The 23,014-nt window shown below is 47.2% G+C and overlaps 1 protein-coding gene across 1 annotated transcript in view; it reads left to right on the forward strand.

Moving 5' to 3' along the window:
* Positions 1 to 18,683: 18,683 nt before the first annotated feature.
* Positions 18,684 to 23,014, forward strand: part of NPEPL1 (aminopeptidase like 1) — a 41,117-nt gene continuing 36,786 nt past the window's right edge. The window contains exons 1-3 of the mRNA XM_068262157.1: positions 18,684 to 18,944; positions 21,471 to 21,656; positions 22,783 to 22,953. Of these exons, the coding sequence (XP_068118258.1) occupies positions 18,795 to 18,944; positions 21,471 to 21,656; positions 22,783 to 22,953 (507 nt within the window). The 5' untranslated portion in view covers positions 18,684 to 18,794. The remainder of the gene's footprint in view (positions 18,945 to 21,470; positions 21,657 to 22,782; positions 22,954 to 23,014) is intronic.

Raw genomic sequence — 23,014 nt, forward strand, 5'->3', positions numbered from 1 at the left:
GGCCTTGAAACAATTAGGATTGATAATAGAGGTGGTGATGTGGTTAACAAGCTGTTACGTGCTGAATTACGTTGGATATATAAATTACAAACCAAGAGTCCTAAGGGTCTTAATGAGGATGCCAGCTTTTCATGTTTTTTGCCTCAATAGAATATGTTCATTCCTGGCATGTGTTCCTACTTGAGTGTATAGCGTTATCATACTAATTAACTCTCTTTTGTTATCTACAGGTTAATATGTATATCTCAATTGATGACACTGCCATTTAATAATTAAAATTGATTGTCGAGATGCCCACGTATCACCATGTTGATGTGTATGTTTATATAGGAGTTTATGATCAGTGAGTATTTTTAAGACATAATTGCACTTCGGAGTAGGGGCTCTTTTGTAAGATGTGTGGTGGTTCACGTTGGCAGGATACATTGGTTAATGGTAGATTGACTGCGTTTGTGGAGGCTTGCACAATTTTTATCACTTTGCCCATGTCATTTGGGAGTATGACATGAGCAAAATTTTTTAAGCACTTGATCACTTTAGTGTTCACACTTGGTTTCAATTGTCAGAAGTGAGTACTGACATTAGCTTGCACTTTTTTTGCTCTCCCATATGTCGGTAGGTAAGTACCGACTGTTGGAGTCTGATTTTGCACTGATTTGCACTATATCACTTTAGGCTAAGTTTGCACGAAGGTCGGCACTTTATTATCACCATATATTGTCAGTATCTTGTAGTTTTCAAGGTTTCAACTGGATTTACTGAGGCTTGTATTGTTTATCAGGTTTTAGGATTTCTACATTTTTCTACACGTGGTATTTAGCTGTAGTATCCAGTTGGGATATCACCGGGATCTACAATCAAGCTCAAGCACAAGACACTTTTCTTCACTTCATGAATTTGCATGATAATTTTTTTTTTTTTTTTGATAAATATTTCAATAATTATTTACATTATTAATTGCACTATTGCACTTTATTGAGTAATTTATTGCTCCCTTTGTGGGTATAATTACACACAGATTTTTATATAATGTGTATATTTTCATTTGAATCATGGGTGCTATATAATTTTTGACCACCAGATGTCCTGAATGCTCAATGATGACGGTGTATAGATCTTTGTGTGTTCATATTAATTCTGGCCACATGGTGGCGCTTAGTGGGATATATATATATTCATTGTTAGTCCCACATGCTTCTGTATTTATTAATAATTTTGCATGTTATGATTACTATTATCGTAGCAATCGCCTTTCAGCATGTAGCTGTTTAATTTATTATATATTTTCTTCCGGCCGGACGTAGGCACTGACCCTCTGCATACAGCATCATCGGGTGTGCGCCGCTCAGTCTATGGGACCTCGAGGTTGCGTAGCGGAGTGACGCATAGGGGGTGTGGCCACGCCTCCTGGATTGTTCGGCGGATGTCAGCGTTATATTTAAGACGGGTCTTTTTTTAATGTTTTATCTCCGAAGAAGCACCGTAGGTGGTGCGATACATGTGAGGTCCTTTTTTTCTCCGGCGAGTGTGCAGAGGGGCAGTGCTTTTGGAACGGTGAGGAGTTCATTTCACTTTGTTTTTCTGACAGCCATACTGTGTACGTTACTGAGATAGTCATATTTAGGAGTAGACGCTGTTCAGTAAACTGTGCAATGTGACATACTGTTTAGACACTTGCCTCATCAGCGCTGTATATTTATTACCCAATTGTCTATTATTCACGTATCCCCTCTCACCTTATGCTGGAGATTCAGTTGTTTTTATTATTGGATATGTCTTAAATAAAAATTATACTTACTTTTTGCTACATGCAGTTGTGATTGCTTGGATTATGAACCATAGGTGCTTTTTCTGTTTGAAACTGTGTTAGTATTGTCCATGGAGATGGATAAATTTAGTTTGCTCTATATTTTGATGATATGGCTTAATGATTGAGGAGCAGAGAATGGACTCTATGGTGGTGATTTAGAAGCTGGTCAGAGGTGGCATGAGAGATCCAATAATCCTCTCCACATCAGTAATGACTCTGCAGTTTACACCTGTCGCTGGCCGTCGCACAAGCATACCAGACAATGATTGAGGAGCAAAGAATGGACTCTATGGTGGCGGTGTAGCAGCTAGTCCGCAGCTTCTTCCGCATACCAATTTTTTTTCATTTGGCGCAAGAACAACTACCTCTGCTGATATTTCCTTTAAATGTTGGTGGTGTTCTGCCCCCATTAGGTCATTAGTTATAGTTGTGCCCAGGAACCGCACAGATGGTACTCTAGGGACCTTTGTTACACCCAACCCAAAAATACACAGATTAACTCAGTAAACCAGTCCACAACCAGTACTACAACACCAAGTGCTCGATTCACAAAGCGGTGCTAACCCAGTTAGAGACTTTAGGCGTGATAACCATTGCACCACGCTGGTGAAAAGCCAGTTTAGGCGTGATAAGTTTAGATTGCGCGCAAAGTCCCGCACGCAAAGCAGCGCCATTAAACTCTATGCGAAGTGCACCAGACTTTGCTAGCGCAAAACTTTTGATCAGCTGTGCACTGCGGTGCTAACCCAGTTGGTGCTATAGTTATCACGCCTAAACGTATCACGCCTAAACGTATCACGCCTAAACGTATCACGCCTAAACGTATCACGCCTAAACGTATCACGCCTAAACGTATCACGCCTAAACGTATCACGCCTAAACGTATCACGCCTAAACGTATCACGCCTAAACGTATCACGCCTAAACGTATCACGCCTAAACTCATCACGCCTAAACTCATCACGCCTAAACTCATCACGCCTAAACTTATCACGCCTAAACTTATCACGCCTAAACTTATCACGCCTAAACTTATCACAGCTAAACTGAGTTTAGGCGTGATAAAGGGCTTTTCACCAGCGTGCGAACTGTTAGCACCGCTTTGTGAATCAAGCCCATAGATTCATCACCAGATTCAGTGCCCAACATAAAGAGATCCGTAACATCCTCCAAAATAGATGGGAAATCCTCTTACAGGACCCCTACCTTTGACCTCTTCTACCAAACACCCAGCCCTAACATTCAGAAGGGCTCCCAATCTTAAGAACATTTTGGCCCCGAGCTGACTACGCTCACACCCCACCGCCATCGCAAAAACACTAAAATTGAAACAACCAGGCTCCGCCCCTTGTCATAACTGCAGATGCCAAGCATGTCAATTTGTCTCAACCACGACTATCTTCAAATCTGCATCTACCAAAGTAGAATTTAAAATTAAAGACCCCATTACCTGTGATTCTTCATATGTCATTTACCTTATTTCTTGTCCCTGCCAGCTGCAATATGTAGGCCGCACCACACAAAAAGTGCGGAGTAGGGTTGGTCAGCACAAAAGAAACTTTCTCAACAACTTCCCAATACACAGCCTGTCGAGACACTTCACCACCGTGCACAATAGCAACCCAGATTTGTTCTGTATCACCCTAATCGAAACCATTAACCATGCACTCCCAGATGCCTTTGACAATTTGAAAAAACGCGAAATGTACTGGATCCAGTTACTAAATACCCTCACACCTAGCGGCCTCAACGAGTAGCTAGAAAGACTATATTAATGATTTTCCTTTTTTATGGTCCTCTCTTTTATTCATATGTTTATGTATATTTGTGGTGGTGTTTATATTTAATGTGTCTTTTATTATATAATTATGGCTTTATACCCATTCCTTGCCATGTTTTCACTTTTTTTTCTGTTAGACCCATCCAACTTTTAGACCATTTGAGTTTTAGACTTTTTAAACTTTTAAACCACCCAGTCTAAAACTGTACATGGGGCCATGCCCAACAATCCTTCGCAGTGTATAAATCATTCATTTGCCATTTTGCACATTTGAGTTATTTTTATAATTACTATTGAATGTACTAATTTACTATTTTTATTGGTCTAATGGTCTTATGTTATGTTTTACACTATTCATCATTTCTATCTCTTTTATTACTAGTGTACTATTGTCTATTAATTATTTTTCTCATCACATTGATTTTTAATGTTTACTTTTATGTTGATTTTTCCTTTATAACCTTTATATTTTTTTATGCTCAAAATGAGGTATCTCCCTAAATAGGCATAAAACAGCCATGATTAATCCCCCCTCCTCTCAAAATGCTGCCTGTCCTAACTGACATACTGGCAGGTCATATACATTTTGTTGGGGAGATTTTGACCAGCGTCTCCTGTTGAGTGGGTGGGTGCGCATTCCGCACGCGTAGATATGCGGTAACGCGTATTTTTATTGTATTTTTACATGTGCCCGCGAGTGAGGGAGCCCAATCCCTCAGGGTCATATAAGAACGAAGCGAGAAGTTGTAGCGCACGGCTATTTTATTCAGCAAACAATATGATACAGGCAGACGTTTCGGTTGCCCCCAACCTTCCTCAGTGCCAAATGAACAGATGCAATACATTCAAATTTATACCTGCCCACACATGACAGGTATCCACCCATCAGAGTTAACAAGGAAGCAAACAAGAAACTAAAAAGCAAACAAATCAGCAGTGTAAATATCAAGCAATAAGTGTTGGTTTCACACTTATCTTATAAGTATCAGTCCATAATTCAATTTTCTGTATATGTGTCCAGTCCGCGTCATCCAATCCATATGAATCACATCAAATACAATCTGAAAAAAATGACATAGGTATAAGTGCTGGTCGAAGTCCCTAATTAACCCATGTGGGTGTAGGGACCCCAGTTTATGGATCCACATGACCTCCCTCTTTTTTAAGAAGCAGAACCCGATCTCTCTCCCCCCCCCTCCTTGGTTTGGGTATATGGTCTATAGCCATGAACTTGAGATCCACATCTCTGTGGCCCATGGATCTACAGTGTCTCGCTACTGGAAGATCAGAGGTTCCCCCCTGACAGAGCTCCTATGTTGACAGATGCGATCACGCACCATTTGTGTGGTCTCCCCTATGTATCTCAAGCCGCAAGGGCAAGTCAACAATACAACAAAGGAGCTCTGGCAGGTGAGGAAATGTCTGATCTGAAAGTTGTCCCCAAAAGTAGATCCTTTAATCATATGTTTAATCATATGTTGGCACCCACTGCATGAGAGGCATGGGAATGAACCTTTATGTCTCGGACCCAGAAAACTGGTAGTCTCAAACACAATGGGAGGAATGTCAGCCCTCACCAATCTGCTCCCTACAGTCTCATTGCGTCTGTAGGCAGGTATTGGCGGTGAGCAAAATTCAGGTATCTCTTTATATGTGCTGTCCAGTATGTGCCAGTGTTTCTTAATGCACACTATGACTATTGGAGAGACTGTGAAACTGGCAGACAAAGGGCAGCGTCGCTCCACGGTTGGCCTTCATTGTTCCAATGTCCCCCTGGGGGCAAGAAATCTCATCACGTACCTCCCGGATGAGCTCAGGTGGATACCCCCGCTCTGAGAGTTTATCAGCCATCTGCTGCTTCCTACTTTGAAGAACCCCTTGATCGGTAATAATTCTATCCACCCGGAGCAATTCGCTCCTTGCTACTGAACAGTAGACAGCAGGTGGGTGAAAACTCTCAAGTGGAGTAACTGATTGCGATCAGTTGGTTTCTGATAAAAGTCTGATACCAGGATGTCTCCATGTCGTCTGATTGTGGTATCCAGAAAATTCAACTCCAACTGATCATGTGATTTCAAACTTTATGTTGGCATGGAATCGGTTGAGGTCATCGTGAAAGGACAGAAGGGATCCATTGTCGCCCTGCCACACCACAAATATGTCGTCAATGAAACGCCACCAAGCGCCACAGTGCTTGGCGTACAATTCATTAGTGTAGACGTAACGGCTCTCAAAGTGGTGCATGAATACCGCTGCAAAGGATGGTGCCACATTGGATCCCATAGCTGTCCCTCGTAGCTGGAGATAAAGTCTCCTTAAAAAGAAAATGGTTGTTCTCCAGTACAAAGTGTAACAAAGTACTGAAGAAAGATAATTGCTGCTGTGTGTATGTCCCAGCCGATTCAGCCAATTCGAGACATGCCCGGATACCTTCGGATCGAATATAGGATGGTATGGTCTGTACCAGTGGGGACAGCACTTTGTCCAATAGTGTGGCACACGGGCTGAAAATCGACTCTATGCCCGCCACTATGGGACGTCCCGGGGGTCTTTCAGAGTTCTTGTGGACCTTAGGCAGTAGGCCTGAAAGATTTATCATTTTGAGTCCGTGATCGTCAGAGCGGCGATTTCTGTCGATATCCCTCCCGCTGTGCTACAGTGTAACAGTTCAGCCACACAGTCCATTTAAAGCTTGCCGCTCCGTTTAAGTAGCGATGGCTTAGCTGCTTTTACCATCTCCTTCCACCTAGTGCGCGAAATGTAACATGGGAAAAAAAAGAAGAGACGGAGAAGCAGCCACCTCCTCCTCGCTCATCCCTGTGTTGTGTGACAGTGCTGCCGCCTTATTAGACCACAGCCGTTCTCAGATGGGTGGTAAAGTGACAGAAGAGAAGGTGCCCGGCTCCGCCCACACTTCTATCTACCGCGTTGGACCCCCGAAGTCACTCCGCTCAGCCCAGCACCCACCAGTCCAAGCTTCAGAGACTTTATGGTCTACCTGTGGGAGAGAATGCCCACAACGTGACACTAAGCCCCGGGACACCTATCAGACACCAGCTGCCGCCTGCCAATCCTGCCCAGAGGAGACACAGTCCATGACGTCACAAGGACCGGCTCAACTAGGGGCAACAGCGGAGGGGAGGACAGCTCGCTGAGGGTGAGAAGCTGGTGTATGACTGCCCATATATCAAGTGATCCCGACTGTACAATCTTGCCTTTTCCATATATCTCGCCTAAACTGTCTGTTTTATTCAATCTGATTGCTCATATTCTGTGGCAAAATTGTACAATCTATATTGTATGATGATTGCCTGGTTAAGGTGGTTATGCCAGGGGTGTCCAGATAAGTGAAAAGTCTAGTTTTTAGTTGATTATGTTGTCCTAAGCTTCTTTGGATTGTTGGTAGCTTTCAGGACTTGTTTGTTTTTACTTCGAATAATTATATGGCAGCTGCAGTGTGCACAGCGTCTGATATGATATTGCCTTCTTAACTGACAATTCTTTGCATCCCCACAAGTTTGCTTCAGGCGGCAAAAAAAGTCTAGAACTGGCCCTGGTGATATTATTCATAAGCCAAACTGTGGTTCCACACCAACCAGGCTTGATAACTGGCCATAGCCTGCCCTGCGGACTCTCACAGAACTAAGGGAAAGGCTCTAGATTGCTGGCGCTGCTCACGCAAACTGATCCTTGTGGCCAGGCCCGGGACAGTGCACAAAATCGTGGATCAAATCGAAATCACAATTTCTGACAGAACTCGTGCAATTCAATCTTTTCATAAAATCGTTCAGGCCTATTAGGCAGGGTATATAAAACTGGAGTAATTGGATGTGTAACAAATAGTCACTCAGGTCCCTGGTGATCACCTGTTGGACAGCACTGTCCAAAATGCTGCGTAAAACAGTCTTAAAGAGACTCTGTAACAAAATGTTGAGCCTTCTTTCTTCTATCCTATAAGTTCCTATACCTGTTCTAATGTGCTCTGGCATACTGCAGCCTTTTCTAGTTGCACTGTCTCTGTAATAATCTTCTTTCCTCTGTCGGGCTCAGGCTGGAATGTGCAGCACTGCTTGTAACAGGCAGAAGCTTTACACACCCTCTCCAAGCTCTCCTCTCAGCCTATCACACTCTGGTTAGCAGCCATGTCTTTTGTTTGTAAACACTGCCTAAAACAGGCAATTACAAGCCAGGATTGCAGCAGGGAGTGGCAGAAACAGCACAGAGGGCCCAGGAGAACATAATGAATAGAATGGAATGCTTTTTATTGTAAGAATTTTAGAGTACAGATTCTCTTTAAGGTGGGGGGCGGGGTTACTTGGTAGTTGTTTATAGACTTCTTTATCAGAAAGTTGGGGTAGTATATCTGCCTCATAGTCTCCATAGTCCATGACTACCAGGGCCCTGCCCTTATCAGCAGGTTTTAAAATTATATCTCTTTGTTGGCTGAGGTGGAATAAAGCTGACCTCTCTCCCATAGTCAAATTGTTAGCAGCATAGTCTCTGCCGTGTGAATTAATCTATCGATCAATGTCCGCAGTCACTTTGTTTACAAACATCACCACCCCCACATAAGTGGTTGGAGGCACAAAGCGGCTCTTTGGAAACAGCTGGAATTGTTTATAATTCAAGGCTGAGCTGGCAACAGATCTAGTAATGGCAGGTTTCATCAAAAAGTGTGCTTTAAGTCTAATCTGTCTAAAAAGTCTATAGACATCTTGCTTTAATACAAACGTATCCATAGCAGTTCTAGGGGTAAAGCCCAGACCCCTGTTAAGCACACATACCTCATCTCCGGAAAGTTCAGTGGAGGAGAGGTTCATGATGGCTCCTAGCAGCATTGGCTTCATGTTACTCTGCGCTCTGGAGGGGGGGGGGGGGGGAGGTCGCGCAAGGCTGATGCGACTGAAGCGGGTCCAGCGGTGTTTCCTCCCTGCTCTGTGGTGGTGTCTTTTGTTTTGCGCCGACGTAGCTGTTGTTGACGACCACGTCCTAGAAAACGGCCCGCTTGTTAGGAGGAGGAACTGGAAGTGGGTATGGACGAAGTAGAGGGTGCGCGGTCCGTGCGCCAACCGCGCCCGCCCGTTGAGTTCCAGTAGTACACTTGGTTCCTACGATAATCCTCCTGGTCTCGATGAAACTTAGTGCACTTGCGCTCTTGAAGGGTGACCCGGAGGTCTGACAAAGTGTTGTAGAGGCGTTGCTTAGTGGCGGTGAACTCCTCTGGAGTGAGTGTACCGCGAAGCTCCGCCTCCACAGTTGCCGCTTTAGTTTTAATCACTTGCAGTTCTTTCTGGATCTGTGATATAGTAAGCGTGATTAAATCGAAGGAGCACTTAGTTAATATCTGTGCGAACAGAGTTTTGAAGTCCTCTGAGTCTGCAAACAGAGTAGGAGTCAATCTGACTCGTAAACCACGTGGAATACGGCGTTCCCGGTGGTACTCAGCCAGGGTCACACAATGCAATTCTAGTGCAAGTTGTCACTTGAGTAGCTTCTCCCAGGAGCGGGTATTGACAGATGATGTCTTTTGCGTAAGGAAGTCACGTGATCCTGCAACCTCTGTATGGATCCTCGATGTCTCTTCCTCAGTATATGAAAAGACACCACTGACAGGAACGGTAGGTGCAGGCTCCATGAAGGTAGAGTGACTAGATTTTTGTAGGCTCAACCTGGGACAGGGCGTCTGGGGGGGACTGCTGCCCCAACTAACGTGGTGCCGCCGAAAAATGGGTGTGGCCATGACATTCTATGGGCGGAGCTAACCTAATGATGTAACAGCGAGGCATGAGAAAGCAGTGTTTACGCCGTGATGTGGTCAAACGAGGATTCGCATCATGGGTGTGCAGAAACTGTGTGATGCTATTTAATAGTATACCATAACCCCAAAGCAGCAAACATAGCTTACTATGACCATTAAATAATAAATGCAGCAACAGTTACCCCGGACACCACAAAATAAACGCAATGGGCAACATGTCAGCACAAAATAAACGTATTGCAGGCAACATGTCAGCACAAAATAAACGCATTGCGGGCAACATTTAATTCAGCACAAAATAAACGCATTGCGGGCAATATATCAGCACAAAATGAACGCAATGGGGGCAAACATGTCAGCACAAAATAAACGCATTGCGGGCAACATTTCAGCACAAAATGAACGCAATGGGGGCAAACATGTCAGTACAAAATAAATGCATTGCGGGCAAACGTCAGTACAAAATAGACGCATTGAAGGGCAACATGTCAGCACAAAATAAACGCAATGGGGGAAAACATGTCAGCACAAAATAAACGCAATGGGGGCAAACATGTCAGCACAAAATAAACGCAATGGGGGCACACATGTCAGTACAAAATAAATGCAATGGGGGCAAACATATCAGCACAAAAAGGCAATTGGGGCAAACGTCAGCACACAAACGCAGTGGGGGCAAACATGTCAGCACACAAACACAATGGGGGCAAACATGTCAGCACAAAAACGCAATGGGGGCAAACATGTCAGCACAAATTAAACGCAATGGGGGCAAACATGTCAGCACAAATTAAACGCAATGAGGGCAAACTTGTCAGCACAAAAACGCAATTGGGGCAAACATGTCAGCACAAAAACGCAATGGGGGCACATTTTACCTGGAAAAAAAAAAAGCATGTACCCACCTGACAGAAGTCCCCTCACACAGCTGGCCTCTGGTGTGTGTGCAGCTCCTCCGGACGATTCTCCTTCAATCTCCCGCTCTCCTCTTACAGGCAGAGTGGGGCTACGGCAAGATGGCGCCCGGAGGCGGAGCCCTGTACTGGAGACACAAATTGTCTCCAGTACAGGGCTCCGCCTCCGGACGCCATCTTCCCGTAGCCCCGCTCTGCCTGTGCCTGCCGGAGCACAATGCAGGCTGCTGGAGCGGGGCATGAACTAGCAGAGCGTCTATGAGACGCTGCGGCTAGTTCATGTACGGTGACCAGAGTCCCGAGGCCGGGACGCAGCAGCGGGACGTTTCCCGGGACCTCATGCAGCCTGGGACAGCGCCCCCCGAAGGCGGGACGCGTCCCGGGTAAAGCGGGACGTATAGTCACCGTAATGAAGGAAAAGTGAAGCACGCTGAACCAGGGCAAGTTCAGGGGGGATCAACAGCTCACACAGGTTAATCTCTGTGTGTGTGCCCGCAACTGAGGGAGCCCAATCCCTCTGGGTCATATAAGAACGAACCGAGGAGTTGCAGCACACGGCTCTTTTATTGAGCAAACAAACAATATGATACAGGCAGACGTTTCAGTTGTTCCCAACCTTCCTCAATGCCAAATGAATAAATGCAATACATTCAAATTTATACCTGCCCACACAGGAAATGACATGACAGGTATCCACCCATCAGAGTTAACAAGGGAGTAAACAATAAACTAAAAAGCAAACAAATCAGCAGTGTAAATATCAAGCAATAAGTGTTGGGTTCACACTTATCTTATAAGTATCAGTCCATAATTCAATTTTCTGTATCTGTGTCCAGGCCGTGTCATCCAATCCATATGAATGACCAAGTACAATCTGAAAAAAATGACATTATATGTATAAGTGCAGGTCGAAGTCCCTAATTAACCCATGTGGGTGTAGGGACCCCAGTTTATGGATCCACATGACCTCCCTCTTTTTAAGAAGCAGAACCCGATCTCTCCCCCCCTCCTTGGTTTGGGTATATGGTCTATAGCCATGAACTTAAGATCCACATCTCTGTGGCCCATGGATCTACAGCAGGGGTCTCAAACTCAATTTACCTGGGGGCAGCAGGAGGCAAAGTCAGGATGAGGCTGGGCCGCATAAGGAATTTCACAATCGCGGCGCATCGCCGCCTCTGCCCGCCCCTCTCACTCTTCCTTCACAGAGAGGGGCGGGGAGAGGCGGCGATTGACGTCAGGAGGGGCAGAGCTGAAGCTGAAAGCTCTGCCCCTTCCAGGAAATGCCGGCGGATTGCCCCCCGGGCAATTTGGGGGCTCTGCAGCCGTTTAGCAGCGGGGATGCGGCGGATTACTTGGGAGCACTGAAGCGAACTATAAGGAAGCTTTTGGCGGCGAGGGCCACAAAATATTGTATCGAGGGACGCAAATGGCCCGCGGGCCGCGAGTTTGAGACCCCTGATCTACAGTGTCTCGCTACTGGAAGATCAGAGGTTCCCCCCTGACAGAGCTGTGTTGAGAGAGAGAAATATGAGCACGCATATGCACAGATATATATTTAATTTAAAGCCCGTTTTATGAAAATATTCTATATATAATTGTTTTGTATCTCGGCTGTCTGTATGAGTACTTGGCATCCTGTCTTCTGTCAACACTGATATGCTCCTATTTATTGCCTGAGGAAGTGAGATATACCTGCGAAACGCGTTGGACCTTGTTCGGAGTATGAAAATAAACTGATTTTTGCTTAAAATGGCAATTTTTTGTGTCTGTTTTGGAGGGGTAAGTCCATCGCTACCTACTTTATTTTATCCATTTTAAAGAAATATTGTTTTTACCCTGTTGGCGCCTCTGTACTACTATTGCAGTTGTTTCCACCCCTGGTGGAGGGTAATTCTTCTTTTTTCCCGAGCTACAGAGAGTGACTTCTTAATCCTGAGTGGGGACAGGTCTAATCTCCTCACCTGCCTTCATAGTGGATACCTGGACGGTAACCCTTGTTTGTGAGTATAACCTACCTATACTTACCTTCCATACCCAATTTACAGTACATACTACACTATACTGGGCTCTCGGCATCTTCCCTTATATTTTAACAGAGCCGGTGGATGAGTTACAGTTGTTGGTGTACAAGCAGAACAGGAGTGGAGTCAGTATACATCCTTGTGGGGCGCCTGTATTTGTGGTGTAAAGGATAAACAGGAGTAGAGTCAGTACACATCCTTGTGGGGTGCCTGTATTTGTGGTGTTAAGGATAAACAGGAGTGGGGTCAGCACAATAACCTATATCCGAGGAAGGAAGGTTAGTAGTTGAGGCCACCAACAGCTCTGGCCCCCCCCCCCCTGCGATCGTAGGTACTGCTCCCCTCGAGTAACACCGCTGTATTCGCCCCTTGTAATCTCTTTCCGCACCCTGAGTTACATTTTGAAACTGATCACAGATGACATCTATAGTCCTGGCCGGTGCAGCTCTGAGGCAATTAATTTTTACTTAGAGTTTTGAAGCCAGTGTAAATAATGCCTGGTCTCCCAGAATTCTCTAGGGTGAGAATTCCACATAGCTAAACAGCCTAGGCTAAGCATCCCTGGGGGGAGGAACTACATACATACAGCAATATATAGAAATAGAAAGCGTTTCTGATGTTGAAGTCTGGAAAATTACTGTAAAAGTGGCTATCCTCAATCATCCTGCATTCTGTTATACTTCACTACAATCTCTTCTGCATTGTCCACTATTTAGCAACTTAACCCAATAAAAGTTACAACATTTTCCATTTATTAGAAAGTGATTTTAATGAATAAAGGCCATGTGTGTGGGGCATCTCATGCTGTGCACCTCAGAGGAACCTCAGTCAGTCCTGCTCATATACCTGGATTAGTGTGGATAATCTCCTGTGTACAATTGAATAGATTTAAAGAGAGTCTGAAGCCATATAAATGACCTCTTAATTGCCAAGTTATCTTAAACGGTAAGATCAATGCTGATTTGCTGCATTAACGCGGCAGAACAAGGTATTTATACCCCCAAAATCCCAGGGCAAAATTCCATGACTTTCCAGGTCATAGATTTTGCTGCCCGGGGCAGGCAGAGCTTTGCACTGTAGCTCTGCCTCCTGTCCAGTCAATCTCCACCTCTCCCCGCCCCTTTCAGTGAAAGAAGACAGAGAGAGGCAAAGATTGACTGGCGCAGAGCCAGAGCTAGAATGCCCTGGGGATTTTTTTTTTTGGGGGGGGGGATAAATATATCGTTCTGCTTCGGGAATGCAGCAAATCAGCTTTGATCTTAATGCTTAAAATAACTGGGCACGAAAAAGAGGTAATTTATATGGCTTCAGACTCTAGTTACTGCTGCACATCCCAGAGGCTTCTTCCAGCTCCCACAGTCTATCAGGTACTTCAGAGCCCACCAGGTCCCCTCCAGGATGCCACTGACCCCTCAGAAAGATCGCTGGCTGTGCATGTGTGGTCCTGGTTTCTTGTGTGCAAGATTGTGTTCCCATTTCTGAGTATTCTGCACAAGTGCAATTCTTTATGAACCCAGAGCGGTTCCGACCACGGAAGTGCGTTGGAGAAGCTGCGACTCCTGGATCTAATGGAGATGGACAGCGGCACACTGGTGGGATCAGGAGGACCCGATAGACTGTTGGAGGTGGGGGATGGGAGCTGGAAGAAACTTCAGGTAAGAAAAATGCCAGTTTTTCTGTCGCACCTTGGGCATCCTTTAAAGTGTACACAACAAAGCTGTGCTCAAATGTCCTAGCACACAGTCCTTCCAGACAGCAGGTAAACAGATCAGTATCCTGTTCTAACGCAGAGGAAGGATAGTCCACTTCAGTGAGAGAACCACCACCACACCCCAAGCAGTGGCCATTCACCGTTATACTATGACCCTCTGCCAGATGAGTCTTCAGCGCTTATGGGGTCATCTGGCTGCCCCCTGCCATATAAGGATAACTTGATCTCTGCTTCCAAGCCGCTATTACTAGTTCACTTCACCTCAAATAAGACATACCAAAGCTCCCACAGCGTGAAAATGTAAAATCAATTTAATTATAAAAGAAATGCACACTTACAAACCAAGCCGTGGGTATTCGCACAGAGTTTTTATGGGTTCTACCCCAAACGTTGGCCGCCGGGTCGGCTGCGTTGCGCTGTCTCCTGTGCCTCCCTCTAAGCGTCCACGTCCGTCACCACGGTGGCTAGTATAGGCCGCGTGCGCACGCAGAATAAAGCATTGTAGGCACGTGCCTACAGGCGCCTGATGATGGAAAGGCGTTTAATTCCCCTCCCCTAGTGCCTCCCTCCTTCCTTATGCAGAGTCTCGAGTTGATCGTAAATGAGGTTACTCAACCTGCTCTCGGCATTTCACTGATAAGATCTCCCTTCAGTGGGGGCACCTCTAGCTACTTAATAGTGAGGGTACCTCTGGCTACCTAATGCTAAGGGACACCTGTAGATACCTATGACAGATAAGGGAAGTAAAGCAGAAGTGACAGCCAGCACACTTTTGGTGCGCTTCAGCAGGGGTTTGTAGATTCATGTAGGGTGGAGTCTAGGGTGCCAGGACATTTGTGCCTATAGGCTCCTGTGATGTAAATCCGGCCCTGTGTACTACAGGACAAATTCATTATATCATAAGGGTTTGTTTTTTTCGCTTCAGTGTCACTTTAAGGGTACCACCTTTGACATAGGAGACCAGGGTTGGAATCATGGCTAGAGTCAGCACCTATTCAGTAAGGAGTTCAAGGCAAGACTCCCTAACACTGCAGGGTGGCCCCTTGAGAGCGTCCCAGTGGCTGCAGCTCTTTAGTCCGACAGGAGAAAAGCGCTATACAAATGTTAGTATTATTATTATAAAATACAATATCGTAATATAATAACATGCTATTATCATATAATACTCATATACAATAACAATACAAAGCTCTTTTCTCCCACAGGACTCAAAGCGTGTAGATATGTCTCAGATCAATACAGGGTTGCAGGCTGTACAGAATACAGATTTGGTAGGCAGTTTTTACAGTGACATCATGAGGAACATAAGATATAGCTAATTCCAAGACACAAGGCTGAGAAAGCCTTTTATGCAGTGGTGTTACTACGCATTTTTTTTACTACAACTTTTTTTTTTATATAGCATCCAGGGCACCTCAATAGCACATTAAAGATGCATGGAAACAGTGTCTCTGTATTAAAATAAAACAAAAACATACATTTTTCCTCTTCTTTTTACATGTAAAAGTTTAGCAGAGGCGTTTTATTACCCTACTTCCTCCTACTTCCCAGGCCTGTCTGACCAAAGAAATTTCAGGCAGATAAGGACCAAACACTTTCATACCAGCGCAGGAGACTTGGACGAAGCAGGGAGTAACTTCAGCGCCGTCAGAAGACGGACCTGAAGTTATGTATAAAACACTATAATTCGGCCTCCAGCAATTGCTGGAAGTGGAATTATTTCATTCCACGCCATCCATGGCGGCCTGGAGGGGGAATAGTATTTAACGTGGATGGGAATTTGTGCAGGAGCAGGATCAGCCATACTGGCTGTATCCTGCGCCCAAGTCTCCTGCGCTGATTCCTCTCGTACACGATAAGGACTGCTGTAATTATTTTACTGCACACATTGGAGGGATGGGGAGAAGGGGAGGGGGGAAGATACTGGTTACTGTGCTTCAAAAAGTTTACAGTCAGGGTGCATTTCCACTTGAGCGGAAACCGCAGAGTTTCCATGCAGGCGGATAGTGCGGGGAAACTCTGCCATAGGGTGCAATGGTAACGCCGGCCGAATCGCTACCGCTAGCGATTCGGCCGGCTTTTCCATCCGAATCGGCGCGGGAGGCTGCGGATCCCATAGCCGTGCATGGCACGGCTGATGGGATTCGTGTGCTTTCCCCGCAGACCCAGAAGAGCCGGCTCGCGTCTCGCAGACGCGCGCCGCTCTAGTGGAATCGCGCCCTTACAGATGCTATCTTCACACCTTCCCTGTGGATAAAGAATAAGCACCTAGCAGGGGAGGAGGGAACTTGGCTGCTCCCATAGCTATTAGAAACCAGGAAAAAAAAGTGGTGCTTGTTACCCTTATCTATTTGCCATAAATACCTCCCAATCATTGCAAGGTCCCTCGTAATTAATGTATCTGGATGACACTTATATTTGCAAATAAAAAAACCCTCCCAATCATTGCAAGATCCCTCGTAATTAATGTATCTGGATGAAACTTATATTTGCAAATAAAAAAACCCCTCTCTACCGCCTGATTGTATGTTCTAACATTGTCAGTCAACATGAATAGAGTCTGAAGTAGGCTTACTACTAGCTGAAAGCTTACCGTTTTTCTTTTAAACTAGCAAACAAATGGTATTATCCTGATTCAAAACTTCCTGTCTGTAAAATACAAGCTCTAGTCTGCAGCAATGCTTAGCTACTAAGATAAGGAATTACACACAGTGTTTCTACTAAGATAAGTAATTGCACACACCGTGTTTCTCCCTCTCCTGCCTCTTCTTCCTTCTCTTGCTTGTAAAGTCGCCAGACACAGGATGGGGGCTGAAATGATTTGTCTGTGATCTGTCTACACAGGAGCAGCTTGCTAGCACCCAAGGATTAAAGCATGCCAGCAAACTAGCCAAGTACATCTGCAGGTAACTTATCTTTAATAAAAGCACCATCATTTTGAAAATCTGCTCAGCTCAAAAGCCTGAGTTCTGATTGATATCTACTACTGCTCAACAAGTTAGCCTTATTTTATCACCCGAGTTAGGCAAAATCTAAAGCTCACCATACAAACATCAGTTTTGATCACCCAAGAGGGCCGTGCCAGCCAGCCCAGCCATCGTGCCACCCCCTCCAAATAAAAAAAGTCCATGCAGGATACTCGTATGTATCCTGGGCAGCACAAACCATATCTAATGAAGGGTCCAATCACACGCTGCATACAATTACCATTAACTCTGAACTATTTGCATCTTATTGACCATCTCTCTAGACTAGATGAAAGGTGCCCAGGGTGATGTGTAGTGAGCGTTAATATCTCAATGTAAAAAATGAAAGGTATCTTACCTCAATTAGATGTCTAAAGGCCCGGTTCACACTTGCGGTGGCCCTCCGGAATCGCCGTGCCGGAGCCGCACCGCTTGCAGAACGGACGGAACGGACGCACGGCATAGCAATGAAAGCCTATGCGTCCGTTCACATGCGTCCGTTCTGCCGAACCGGAGCCGGGCCGGATCCGGACTCCGGCCTCCGTTCCAACATGCGCTATTTTTTCATCCGGCTCCTCCGGCAGCCGTATCCGGGGCGGAGCCGGACTGCACCATCCGGCCAATACAAACCAATGGGAACCGGAGAGCGCACAACACACTGGCTGAGAAATCCGGATGTTCTACCCCACTTCCTATGGGGATTGTTGCGGCGATATTGGATGGGGACACATGGGCAAGCATTTTGGAGTGGAGCAGCACAGCTGGATCCGGATCCGGAGATGTTGGCAGCATGTCGCAGGTGGAGGTGAGTGCTAAACAGCAGAGGGCCTGATTCCACAGGTCCCCCTTCTGCTGACCTCCCAGACCCCAACATTTTTTTTGTTTTTAACGTAACTTTTGCCAAACGGATCCGGATCGGATCCTGATGGACACCTGATGCAACCTGACCGGATCCGGATCAGAACCGTACGGTTCCGATCCGGATCCGGTCAGGTCATCCGGTCCGTTTGGCAAACAACCGCAAGTGTGAACGGGGCCTAACACAGTTAGGATAAGATTCGTTTATTGCACAATTTCAGACAATGCGTTTCGTGAGTTTATATGCTCACTGCCTCAGGTCAATAAAGTGCCAAAAGGGCTAAGCTCAGAAACTCTGGGCGCCTCTTATCACTGAGCTTAGCCCTTTTGGTACTTTATTTACCTGAGGAAGCGAGTGTGTGACTCATAAACCGTGTTGTTGTTTGACCATCCCCAGGAGTGATGGGCCGCTGGTCCTAACTGATCTTTTGGAGAGAGTGCCCACTGAAATCTCTATCTCCACCTACATACAACCCAAGTGTGGGAGGGCATTCCAATCCCCACATGCGCAGGACGGAGGTGGTTTCGATTGGCAACCCTTGCTTGTGAGTACCCAATTTCTCTTCTTTACATTGCCAGTTCAAGTGCTAAACATACTGCACCATATTGGGCTCCTGTCCTTTTGTGTCTTATTCTCAACGTCTATTGACCAAACCTCCCATCATTAAACGCTATACTGTACTGAAGATGAACGCTGTGTGCCGCTTTCCACACGGAACTGAAGTTGTGTGACTAGTTTCCACCGGAAGTTATAGCAGAACGGAGCGTGGAACGCAGAATGGTCGGAGGGGAGGGGCATAAACTGGCAGAGGGTTCAGTAGGTCTGGGCGGGCAGAGGGGCGGGGCATAACCTGGCAGGAGGTCTGGGCGGACAGAGGGGCGGGGCATAGCAATGGCAGTAGGTGTGGGCGGGCTTCCCGCATGATAAGGGACGAGGCATCAGTGGTTAGGCAGCTCAGTAGCGCGGTCTGACATGGCGGGGGTGAGGCTGGAGTTTGCGGCCAGTGCTGGGGATGGAGACCCTCAGAGCCGGCCTCTCCTCATCCTGGGGCAGCTCAACAACCTGCTGCGGCTCGTGTGGAACGACGTGCGGGGGAAGCTGCAGCCCAGAGTCACCGAGGAGGTGAGGGACTTCCTTCACGTTCGGTCCCCACAGGAAGTGGCTTAATCTCCTCTCTTGTCATGTGACTGCTTGTCCTCTGTGACCTGCAGAAGGGCAGCCCCTCCCCATGTGTTATTGCTGTCATGTACCATCCCCCTCCCCATCAGGTGTTATTGCTGTCATGTCCCCTCCTCATGCCTTTCCTTCTTAGTTGTTATTGCTGTCATGTCCCCTCCCCGTCATGCCCCTCCCCCTTAGGTGTTATTGCTGTCATGTCCTCCCCCTCATGCCCCTCCTCCCCAGTTGTTATTGCTGTCATGTCCTCTCCCCCTCATGCCCCTCCCCCTTAGGTGTTATTGCTGTCATGTCCCCTCCCCCTTATGTGTTATTGCTGTCATGTCTCCTCTCCCTCAGGTGTTAATGCTGTCATGTCTCCTCTCCCTCAGGTGTTATTGCTGTCATGCCCCTCCCCCTCATGTGTTATTGCTGTCATGTCTCCTCTCCCTTAGGTGTTATTGCTGTCAAGTTCCCTGCCAGGGGGTCTCTGCAGCCTCCAGTCCTCTCCATGCAACTCCTGCGGTATACCCGTCAGTGAGATATGGCGTGGTGCGGTATACTGGCTGGAGCGAGATGGCATGGTGTGGAATAGCTGCTGGTCATATATGGCGTGGTGAGGTATACCTGCCAGTGAGCTATGACGTGGTGAGGTAAACCCGCCAATGAGATATGACGTAATGCGGTATACCGGCTGGTGAGATATGGCGTGGTGCGGTATACCTTCCGGAGAGATATGGTGGGGTACGGTGTACCATCCGGAGAGATATGGCGTGGTGTGGTATACCAGATGGAGAGATATGGCATTGTGCCATATATCGGCCGGTGGGATACGGCATGCAGTATACCGGATGGTGAGACATGGCGTAGCGCAGTATACAGGCCGGTGTGATATGGTGTGGTGCGGTATAAAGGATGGAGAGATATGGCGTGGTGCAATATACCGGCTGGTGGGATATGGCATCTGTACAGTATACCGGATGGTGAGATATGGCGTGGTGTGGTATACCGGCTGGTTTGATTATGGAGTGGTATGGTATACCAGACAGAGAGATATGGGGCTTGATTCACAAAGCCGTGCTAACGCATAGCACGACAGTGCTACGTGTTTAGCTCACAATGTGATGAGCGTGAAGGTTTACGCGCGTAAAGATTCACGTGTGCGCATTAACATGCAAACCTCTGCGATTGCGTGCACGTAAATCTTCACACGCGTTACATTGCGCGCTAAACGCATAGCAAGGTCGTGCTATGCGTTAGCACGGCTTTGTGAATCAAGCTCTTGGTGTGGTGCAGTATACCAGCTGGTGAGATATGACGTGGTGCGGTATACCAGACGGAAATATATGGCATGATACAGTATACCAGCCGGTGGGATATGGTGTGGTGCGGTATAACGGACGGAGAGATATGGCGTGGTGCAGTATACCAGCCGGTGGGATATGGCATTGTGCAGTATGCCAGCTGGTGAGATATGACGTGGTGTGGTATACCAGACGGAGATATATGGCGTGATGCAGTATACCATCCGGTGGGATATGGCGTGGTGCGGTATAACAGGTGGAGAGATATGGCGTGGTGCGGTATAATGAATGGAGAGATATGACGTGGTGCGGTATACCAGACGGAGAGCTATGGCGTGATACAGTATACCGGCCGGTGGGATATGGTGTGGTGCGGTATAACGGATGGAGAGATATGGCGTGGTGCTATATAACGGATGGAGAGATATGGCGTGGTGCGGTATAACGGATGGAGAGATATGGCGTGATGCGGTATACCAGCCGGTGGGATATGGCATTGTGCAGTATACCAGCTGGTGAGATATGACATGGTGCGTGCGGTATACCAGACAGAGAGATATGGCGTGATACAATATACCGGCCGGTGGGATATGGCGTGGTGCGGTATAACGGATGGAGAGATATAGCAAGGTGCGGTATACCAGCCGGTGAGGTATGGCGCGGTGCGGTATACCAGCCGGTGAGATATGGCGTGGTGCGGTATACCAGCCAGGGAGATATGGTGTGATGCAGTATACCAGCCGGTGGGATATGGCGTGATGCGGTATAATGGATGGAGAGCTATGACGTGGTGCGGTATACCAGACGGAGAGAGATATGGCATGATACAGTATACCGGCCGGTGGGATATGGTGTGGTGCGGTATAACTGATGGAGAGATATGGCGTGGTGCGGTATACCGGCCGGGGAGATGTGGTGCGGTATACCGGCCGGGGAGATGTGGTGCGGTATACCGGCCGGGGAGATGTGGTGCGGTATACCGGCCGGGGAGATGTGGTGCGGTATACCGGCCGGGGAGATATGGCGGGTGCAGTATACCAGATGGAGAGATATGGCGTGGTGCTGTATTCCGGCTGGTAAGGTATGGCGTGGTGCAGTATTCCAGCCAGAGAGAGGTACACAAAACCTTTTCACTTGAAATAACGATATTCTGAGTTGGTTATAAAGTTTATTGTTTCCCTGTCTCCAGGTATGGAAGAGCGCTCTGGCTTCTCTGAGCCCCAACCCCACAGACAGCTGCCCTCTCTACCTGAACCTGGCCACTGTGGCAGCCCTGCCATCCCGTGTCAGCCGACACAACAGCCCCTCTGCCGCCCATTTCATCACCCGCCTCATTCGCAGCTGCCTCCCTCCTGGAGCCAACAGATGCATCCTGGTAAGCTGAGGCCACTGCAGCCTATGGTGTCTTATTCTTATGTGAGGGCGCTTGTATTGCTTCACACAGGTGTATTGGTTAAACTCCCTGGCGTTCATTTTCATAACCTTTTTTTCCCCCCTGTAACTTGCCAAAATGTGTAAAGCAAGGGTCTAGTATACAGTGCAGGAGAGTATTAACGTGCATGCATGTCAATACTGCTCACAGCATATTTTGTATTGACGTGTCACTACTGCTAGAGCGGTTAAACATGCTATATGTGCAGCGTTATGCTGGGGATACATGGTACGTTTCTGAACCGTGTATCAAGCAGCTGATCCGGCCAGCTTATAATATTCAGCTGGTCCGATTACGCTGCTCGACCCCTGCCTGCTCTATCCCCTCGAATGGCAGGGAATCGAGCAGCTGATAAGGAGCGGTAATTGATCCGTGGGGATGCGGCGGGAGTCGATCCGGCGGCTAATCGGCCGCCGGATCGACCCGTGTATTCCCACCATAAGTGTGCTATTGCTAATAGAGACTTGCCTGATGCAGATATGGGGTGCCCTGCTTGCTGAGTGTGGTTTTGCTGATGATATAGAGCAGTGATGGCTAACCTTGGCACTCCAGCTGTGACAAAACTACAAATTCCATCATGCCTCTGCCTCCCCAAGTTATGCTTAGAGCTGTCAGAGTATTGCAATGCCTCATGGGACTTGTATTTCCACCACAGCTGGAGTGCCAAGGTTAGCCATCACTGATATAGAGGCTTGCCTGAAGCAAATAATGGATGCCCCTTCTGGCAGAGTGTGGCATGCTGGTGGTACAGAGGTTTGGCTGGTGCAGGTAAGGGGTGCCCCTGCTAGCTGAATGTGGTATTGCTTATGGTACGGAGATTTGCCTGGTGCCCCTGCTGGCAGAGTGTGGTATTGCTTGCTAGCTGAGTGTGGTATGGCTGATGGTACAGAGGTTTGCCTGGTGCCCCTGCTGGCAGAGTGTGGTATTGCTATTGGTCTGTGCAGGGAAGGGGTGCCCCTGCTGGCTGAGTGTGGTATTGCTTGTGGTACAGAAGCTTGCCTGGTGCCCCTGCTGGCAGAGTGTGGTATTGCTGGTGATCTGTGCTCTACATTCTCTCCATGTTTCCTAGATGGTGTGTGAGCGATCAGAAGTCTTTGCCAGTGCTTGTGCCATAGCCCGAGCCTTCCCGCTATTCACTAGACGCTCCAGTGCCTCCCGCCGTGCCGACAAAAAGAGTGTGTCCGTGGAGTTCCTGCTGATTGGACAAAACAATGGACCTGTGGAGACCCCCACCCTGAAGGTAGTATGATCTGACTGTCTGTACCATCCTGTGTATGCCCTCCTGTCTGTACCATCCTGTG

Source organism: Hyperolius riggenbachi, chromosome 12, assembly GCF_040937935.1.
Source record: "Hyperolius riggenbachi isolate aHypRig1 chromosome 12, aHypRig1.pri, whole genome shotgun sequence".
In the NCBI taxonomy this organism is placed as follows: Eukaryota; Metazoa; Chordata; class Amphibia; order Anura; family Hyperoliidae; genus Hyperolius; species Hyperolius riggenbachi.